Here is a 9,001-nt window from a genome sequence, read left to right as displayed (position 1 = left end):
ATCTCTCGTATGTTTGGTTGCTACTCCCGATAACCGATTGTACTAGATCTAGAACTTCCAAGTCTATAAGTCTAGCATAAAAAAGAGTGAAGTACTCATACTTGACATCTTTAGTGTCTTAAGTCTAAGAATCAGATACACTATTGGGATGACGGAATCATAGTCTAACATTGAGGTATCATCAACTATCCAACATTCCATGAGTAGATCAATCAGTGAACTTATTCTTTAATGAACACTTTGCGGTATTCTTAGTGTCCTTACATGAGCAGCTCCGAGACTAATTTCCTCCATCATATGGACGGGTATACAATACATAAATCTATCCGATCATCTCGATATCCCTCTTGGATGACCTATGACCGAAATTATTTAGGGTGTGTGTGTAAAGACGAATTGATGTTATTACGGTGATCTCATTACGATTCGATTCCTATTACACAGATCCATAAATATCATAATACATGCAATAAGTAAAATAAAATAAAAAATATCAAATAAATAAAAACTATATATCATATCACATCACAAACATATTATGTGATTGATTTACAAATATTTATGATTAGACATATATATATATGTTTTAGGTTAGATGGATACTTTTGTTTATTAAAATGAAAGAGAAGATGTAGTTCCAAAGAAGCAAATGTAAAATTGTGGAAAGATTATTTTTGTTATTTTGAAAATGTTAGGATTGTCAAAATTTTTGAATAGAAGTGCTATCCGGAATTTTTGGAGTTTTCAGAAATTTGTTTATTTTTATATGCAATATATGCGAGTCATATGATCCTCTGCCTCTATTTTATACCTCACCCAACTCCGCGATTCCCTTCCGTTTTAAACCCTAGGATTTCATCTCGTCCGCTTCTAATTTCTACCGCGCTTTCGATGCCGAAAAGCGATTTCCATGAGGACGACGACGACGACGACGACGTCGTGTTCCTTGGATCACCGCCCGGCGGCGGCGTCAATTCAGAAGATCCATCGGTGCCGAAGCCGGTGGAAGCGCAGCAGCGTTACCGCACACTCGAGTGCCGTAACTTCTGGAGAGCTGGGACATATGAAGTACCCTCAGGACCTTTACATCGTGCCCGGCGCGGTTCTTCTTCTTTCCTCTCATGCAGAACAATTCAGTTATTTCCTTGTTCTTCTTTGTAGTTTTTTCTGCTGTTTTCAAATTTGTGACTCTTTTGCTGCAGCTGCTCTGGAATCGTATGATTTTGATCGGGCGCGCGTGCACCCGAAGTTCTTGCATTCCAACGCCACGTCTCACAAATGGGCTTTCGGTGGTATATCTCCATACTGTTAAATCTTCTATTTGATGAAAAGTCGTATAGTATGAATAGGATGACAGGCATCATTGGAAAGATTGGCAACAGCTTATATGTTTGTAGCTCTGGTGGTTCTTAAAAGTCTTTTCCTCTCCACTTATTGATACTATAATGCATTTCTTTGGAAGATCTTCCTTTAGCATTATCATATCAAGTTGGCATATCTTTTAGGTGACGCCATAGATTTGAGATAGTGTCAACTATATATGTATTTGTATATGTTCATATATTCAGATATTGTTCTTCTTTGCTAAATGTTAAAAAAATATATGTAGTAGTAAAATTGGCAGGTTTCTTCCAAGGATTTTATGCACTAGTATTTCATTTAAATTAATTAAGACTAATTCAGAGTTAGCTATATTTCAAGATAATTCAGATCCATTGTTTGAATCTTGGATTAGATGTTGGGACATTACTGCTTTTTGTTGGTATCAGGAAAATCATTTACCATAAAGTTGATGAAAAATTAGGACTTGCTTCAACAAACATGTTAGGTATTGCACATAGTTGCATGCAGGTTTTGTATGTGCATAGAAAATCCACTTTTGTTTTCATTGAAAGTTGAACAGCAAATAATATGTTGAAGGCCAACAGAAGGTTTGATGTTAATTCTGATAAAAAAAAGGAAAGAAAGTTTGATGGTTGTTTAAGAGGATATTGCTTATTTGCTGCAGTAATTGGGAAAGACGAGCAGATGTGGAATAGAGTTGCAAGGAAATGGCACTTTAAAGCTAAATGGTAAAGAAGCAAAGAGAAAAAATAATTGGCTGTTAGTTCAGATATGGAAGAATAAACAATAAAGAATACATAAGAAAAAAAAAAATATATCAGAGTATATGGAAGAGAGAGAGAGAGAGAGAGGTGAAATTTGTGTTTTCATCAATTGTCAGCTATGAGATTGTGATCCTTCATTACACATTTTGTTGACCAAAATCCTAAATAAGTTAGTATTCATAATAAAAAAAAATATTGGATGATTCACAAAAAAAAGGATGATAAACTGAAGCAATTTTCACACAAAAAGGGGACATGGGAACTAACTAGCCCATTCATCCATTAGTTGGTTGTCAATGGTAATATATATGCAGCTCAAAATTTAAATATGAATGATTAAAATTCCCTAATTATACTAGAAGGAGGATTCATTGGCGGTGATGTAATTCAAAAATATTTTGCCAGAACACTATAAAACAGCCATAAAAATTAATAATACTTAGAATTGGTAAGAGTCAACTCCAAAATCAAATTTTCTTAAACTCGATCAAGTCCAAACTTGTTCTGTACAGTGTTATTAAGGGGCACTCAAGCGCTTTCCTAGGTGCCCGAGCAAGGAGAGGCGATGCTCGACTACCTCCAATTCGATATGGGAGTGGTTGAGTTCGCGTGGCCCAGGCATTAGGGCCTTAGGCGCGCCTAAGTTAAACCTTGTGGGTTTCATTTGGGTTCGAACTAGATGATTCGAGTGAACCAATTCAGCCAACTAAAACCCCTCTCTCAACATCTCTGGAAGAAACCCTAGCCATCAACTAACATTTCTCCTCGACGGTTGCAATCTCCATTGTGTCCTTTTCTGACTGAAACTTCTCCCGTGATCAAAACTTCATTGACGATCTCTACTATGCTCTATTGCTGCCACAATCTCTCCTAATTCCTCCACCAATTGCTCACTAGAACAAGGTGATCGATGATCAACATTCTTGTGCAAGGCGGCCCTTCGGTGGTGCCTTCCCTTCGCACTCCCTCCCCCTTGTTCGTGCTTCTCCCCCCCACCTTCCCTCCCATTGTCTCTCTCTTTCTCCTTCGTCGTTGTCCCTCATTGAGCCTCCCTGACAGCCCCCTCCCCCTACCTCTTCCTCCCTCCTAGAGCCTCCCTTATAACCCCTTTCCCGTAGTGATCATATGGACTACTAAGCATTTGCAAACGATATTTTAGTGATAATTATTTCTCCTTAATTATATTTTTTATAATTCTAATATTCATGAACACCTAGTACCTCAAGAGTTTTGGCCCCTTGGTGCCTTTTAGTGAAAGCACATAGTACCTTTGACTACATTGCTTCTGAATCGACAACTAAGATCTAGTGGCTGAAACTAGAAAGCTTTGAGCTAACTTGCCCAATACTGCAGATGATTCATTGGTTTGTTTCATTTCCGCCTAAACATGACTTTTAAGTACATTTTCATCTGTGTGATATAAGTCTATGGATATTTTGGCAGACTGTTTTAGGAAATGTAGGTGTGATGACCATGTAGAGCAATTGCTTGATATATCTAATCCTGTGTATGCCTAAAAATGGCACCTTTTCTTCAGCAAAGCTTCAGTTTATGCATTATGTGGATGTACTTCTTGAAGCTTCTCCTTCTAGCTGTCATATCTGATCCAATGTATTAATTTATTAATGGATGTAATTGACCTTTGAGCTATTAAAAATCCAAGGTTGGAAAATATTATTTAACTAGTACGTTAGAGAGTAAAAAAGGGAGCAAAGATTAAAAAAGAAAGAGAAGATAAATATGAATTTTGTGATAAAATAACATTATTGAGCTGCCACTTTTTAGACATATCCAGATCGCTTTTGGTCTGGGCAGTTGGACTTTTACCTCTTGAGGATTTATCATGGTATCTGCACAAAGTGCTCGTTTTAGCATTTACTGAACGTATTGGAACTTTCCACCCTGTGCCTTTCATTTATTTAAAAATATGTTGTTCAACTCATTTTCTCTTAACACCAGCCAATTTCCTTTTTATGAGCTCTGAGTCACAATAGTCATTATCGAAAGGTACTAGTTTTCAGTTTGATATTGCAAAGAAAAAGTCTTTGATGATTAATGCTACAATATTGTGTGCTATTCAAGTTCATTTTAAGGTATGTGTGGACTAATGGATGCTGATTGTCATTTCTGTGGTTTATGCAGCTGTAGCTGAACTTCTTGATAATGCTGTAGATGAGGTATGTCTGGCCTCTTTTACTTATTGGAGTTAGCATTTGTATTAATTGAAAAAAAGAGTACAATCATGTTGGTATATAACCAATTTTATCAAATGAATGCCTTTTAATTATTCTTTTACATTCTTATTCTTTATATTGGTTGCTTCGAGGAAATGTTTGAGGAATTTTCACTGAAAAGGTTTTCTCACTTTCAGTTCTTAGGAATATGCCATTGAGAAGTACATATTCCCATTTTGTTGTTTGATTTACCAGATTCACAATGGTGCGACGTTCGTGAAGGTTGATAAAATCAACAATCTGAAAGATAATAGTCCTGTGTTGCTTTTTCAAGGTACTTGACATTCACATAGTTGTTCATATTCTTCTGCAACTAGGGACCAAAGTGGATAAAAACCATTGTACAATACCCGTTTGAGTTTGGTTTATATATAAGTGGAGTCAGACTAGTATATGTTATATAAACGTGTGCCAATCAAATTGCCATATTTGTATCTGAGTTCTACTACCTGTGATATATGGAATATGAGTACAATTACGGGTTTACTTCTGTCTGTATCAACATATGTGAACATTTTTATTAAGTGTTAATTTATGCCTATGTAAATATATTTACAGACTTTAGCATTCATTCAACTTTTGGTTGTGAATTTGCGTTCTCTAATTGACAGTCGATATGGAAATGACTCTTTTCGACTTTATTTTTTGGGCCATTGTTGCTCCCTGTCTGCAAGATTTACAATTTAAAAGTACAAAATAGTTTGTTGGTTTTGTGACATTCACTAAGGGCAATTTTGTAGATGATGGAGGGGGAATGGACCCTGAAGGTATACGGCGATGCATGAGCCTTGGTTTCTCATCAAAAAGGTCGAAGACAACGATTGGCCAGTGTAATCACCTCTTTCTTATTTTGACTGGCGGTGCCAATAATGCTTTAGCTATTTAATGATCATGATGCATGAAGTTCGCTACAGAAGAATATGCTATGAGACTGTCCTTTAATAAGAATTTTAAATAGGATGTGATTGCTGTAGAATGACTTGTTGTGATAACCCATTATTGGTCAACAACTGAACTGTGTTTATGGAACACCTAAGTTGATTAATTTAACTAGTTTTTAACTACTTGTTAAACGATCTTTAGATGAATTGATGGATGTGTCAATCGTTTGGTTCTAAGTTAAATAATTTAACAATGTCATACAGATTGTTTCTTTTGTTGTAAGCAGGGTTCTCAATTTTGATGTGTACCGGATGGTACGTACAGGTCCGAGAGGATACCGACATGCGAACCACCCTCTACCGGGCGGTACTGAGGCATACTGACTGGTATTGCCCTGGATTTCGACCTTTACCGAGGCATACCGATCGATAAGCCATAGTGTGATAGGTGGACGTATTTTTAAGGTTTTAGGATGTACTGTTGATATGCCTTGGCGTACCGATGGTACATACTGGTACGTACCATACCGAGCAGAGCTTGGTACGTTGGTACTGACCTGTTCAAAACCCTGGTTTGTAAGTATCTTTAGATGAATTGATGGATGTGTGAGTCATTTGGTTGTTTGTGTAGAGTTTTAGTCATTCTTTTTATTTACATATAGTCTGCATAATTGTTGACCATTAAATAGGTAAATGCTAGTCCATACTGCTAAGAAAGAGGAAAGGAAAATATATGATGCAAATTGTAAAGAATTATGCTTTCTAACCTATAAAATATATTTGATCTACATCTCATGATATATTCTATCAATTTTCTTTCAGTTCGATCGCTTGTTAGACTGAACACAATCAAACTGAATCATGTACAAGCTTCCCTTATCAAGGAAACAATTACTATGTTCCTATTTGAGTCTGATTCAGTGTAATGCCAAACATATTCCCTTGAGTCAAACATGAGCTTAAGTATGAGAAATTTATGAACATTTAGATATTTTCCAACCCTATTCTCTAATAAAAATAAAGATAAAATTAAAATGAAATAAATTAGGAGTTTTTCCAACCCTATTGTATCAATTTTCTTTCAGATCGATCGCTTGTTAGACTGAACACAATCAAACTGAATCATGTACAAGCTTCCCTTATCAAGGAAACAATTTCTATGTTCCTATTTGAGTCTGATTCAGTGTAATGCCAAACATATTCCCTTGAGTCAAACATGAGCTTAAGTATGAGAAATTTATGAACATTGAGATATTTTCCTACCCTATTCTCTAATAAAAATAAAGATAAAATTAAAATGAAATAAATTAGGAGTTTTTCCAACCCTATTGTATCAATTTTCTTTCAGATCGATCGCTTTTTAGACTGAACACAATCAAACTGAATCATGTACAAGCTTCCCTTATCAAGGAAACAATTACTATGTTCCTATTTGAGTCTGATTCAGTGTAATGCCAAACATATTCCCTTGAGTCAAACATGAGCTTAAGTATGAGAAATTTATGAACATTGAGATATTTTCCAACCCTATTCTCTAATAAAAATAAAGATAAAATTAAAATGAAATAAATTAGGAATTTTTAGGTCTAAATTGTTAAACGATAGGTATATAGAACTATGGTTAGGAACTTTTTTTTTTTTCCATATATACATATATTGATTCAGGATAATTATAATGGTGCTTTCCAACTTATTCTTTCTGCCTTTTGATTTGGTTGATTGAAAACCATATAAATCAGGAGCTGAATTTTGTTAAATTATTTAACTGGTCTGGTGCCATAGTTGGAGAATCTTGCTTCAAAGCTTCTTATGTACGGAAAGGCAGCCACCTTAATTTGAAATAGAATAATTTTCCATATCCACTGAATGTTTGGAAAATCCCTAAAGGGAATTAAGTAGAATTTAGCTACAAATCTGTTGACTTATAATGTGGCAGCTATCTTTGACTTGGTGAAGTGCCCTTCTGCTTGCATGTTATATTTGTCATTCTTCTTTCTCAAAACATCCAGTTTAAGATGCTAAATGGTGAATGCCATTTACAATGCATTTCAGATACTTTCTTTAAGAAATATTAGTTATCATAATATCACTGAATACATTTTGGATGTGATTGCTGCTTCTATTTTAATCTTGGTATTCAAAATAATATTTTGAATTTGGATTCCAAGAATGCTTAGTTCACTGCAATCGTGTTATATGAATCTAGATCTTTTTGATGTTACCCTTGTTTGTGAATATTTACTTAGGTTACTCACATCATACTTTACATGCTACTTTATTTGCTTTTTCATTGTTGTGGTTTGTTCTACAGATGGAAATGGCTTCAAAACAAGTACCATGAGATTAGGTGCTGATGCAATTGTATTCAGTCGTGCTAGTCGTGGAAGGTAAGTCTTTGCTTTGATGTCAGTGGCCATGTTAACATCATCGTCGATAAATTTTATTATATATGAAATGTCTTCATTTTAGTTCTGTAAGAAAGATTTAGAGGATTTCTTTGTTGAGTTATAACATTTTTTTCTACTAGAATTTGCAATGTGTCTTATGGTGGTTCCCTTGGGATTTTAGCACTTCGGGTCTCTAGGCTCGCTCTGCAAGAGTAACTCTGCTTGCTAACTTATTGTAAATGGCACTAGCACAACACTACCTAGGGTTTCCACATTGGCACAACAATTCTGTTAATTTCCTTTCTCCTATTGGTTTGAGGACCCGGTGTGGCACTGCAAAATTATCTTCAAGCTGTTATGTTCAGAGACAGAGTCAATAGAGACTATGGTACCACATTGCTTGAATGAGGGGTTTGGCCTTGTTGGCTTTATGCTGGAGAAGGTCAAAGTTGGCTCAAGGCATATATGATCCAATTTGATAGAAGGCCACCTTTTGACAATTTTTTTTTGCTTCTTTTTTTAAAATCATTTTTCCCTGTCATTTAATAGAAATTTATATTAATTATGTAATTTCATAATGGAATTGGCACTTTTGGGCTTATCCATCTAGTTCCAAATTAAAATATGCTGCCCGCATCTTAACTTTTACTTTGCCAATCAAACTTATAAATGCTAATTGCAAGAATTTATATTTTTCTTCTTATGTTTTCTGTTTGCATGCCTGTCGTATTTAGTTCTAGTGGCTTCTAGTTTTTACTTCTTCTCGAGTAAATTATTTGATGAATGAAAATAATTGTCATTTTCATCCATCTATTGCTTTTGTGAAACTTGTTACCCTTGTTACATATTACTAGTGCTGTGGAGTCATTTTGGACATTCTCATACTTTTGTTGTCTTTGAAGTTGTGTAACATTGAGCATTGGCCTGCTGTCTTATACATTCTTGAGAAGAACATTGAAAGATGATATTTTTGTCCCTATGGTAACATCATCCTTTTTCAATCCTTCCAATTCTTAGAAGTGTTTAGTTTCGTTTGAGTTGTGAACTTTTTTCATGTCTTTTTTGCAGCTTGATTTTCAAATAATTAATGGTCAGATAATACCGTTAAGCTCCAATTCACAGGATGAATGGGACAGTAGCTTGAAAACTATTATAGAATGGTCTCCCTTTTCTTCAAAGGAGGAACTATTGCTGCAGGTATGGTATTGTCTTGTCGGCCTAGTTTAGCTTTTTGTCTATTGTGTTTTATGAAGCAACGATTTAAATACCAGTTGGATCAGTACATATTCACCGGTACACATTGGTACTATACCAATTTGATAGGTTACAAAACTTGGTTTCGTGTTAGCATCTAAATCCTTGATATGAAAAATATTTTGTTCTATTTGATG

At 35.1% G+C, this 9,001-nt stretch overlaps 1 protein-coding gene across 7 annotated transcripts in view; it reads left to right on the top strand.

The window, feature by feature from the left end:
- The first annotated feature begins 797 nt into the window (after positions 1 to 797).
- LOC135610214 (protein MICRORCHIDIA 2-like) overlaps positions 798 to 9,001 on the top strand; it is a 71,393-nt gene continuing 63,189 nt past the window's right edge. For 5 of the 7 annotated variants that reach the window (XR_010486071.1, XM_065104431.1, XM_065104432.1 and 2 more), the window contains exons 1-8: positions 798 to 1,102; positions 1,203 to 1,292; positions 4,251 to 4,285; positions 4,538 to 4,616; positions 5,083 to 5,172; positions 7,535 to 7,610; positions 8,513 to 8,591; positions 8,679 to 8,807. Coding sequence is in view for 6 of the 7 variants with exons in the window: in XM_065104431.1 (XP_064960503.1) it covers positions 892 to 1,102; positions 1,203 to 1,292; positions 4,251 to 4,285; positions 4,538 to 4,616; positions 5,083 to 5,172; positions 7,535 to 7,610; positions 8,513 to 8,591; positions 8,679 to 8,807 (789 nt within the window). In the remaining variant the exon portion in view is untranslated. The remainder of the gene's footprint in view (positions 1,103 to 1,202; positions 1,293 to 4,250; positions 4,286 to 4,537; positions 4,617 to 5,082; positions 5,173 to 7,534; positions 7,611 to 8,512; positions 8,592 to 8,678; positions 8,808 to 9,001) is intronic. The other 2 variants (XM_065104430.1, XM_065104429.1) reach the window with 1 other exon arrangement.

Source organism: Musa acuminata, chromosome BXJ2-4, assembly GCF_036884655.1.
Source record: "Musa acuminata AAA Group cultivar baxijiao chromosome BXJ2-4, Cavendish_Baxijiao_AAA, whole genome shotgun sequence".
In the NCBI taxonomy this organism is placed as follows: Eukaryota; Viridiplantae; Streptophyta; class Magnoliopsida; order Zingiberales; family Musaceae; genus Musa; species Musa acuminata.
The sequence above is the reverse complement of the archived record's forward strand: the minus strand, read 5'-3'. Positions and strand labels throughout refer to the sequence as shown.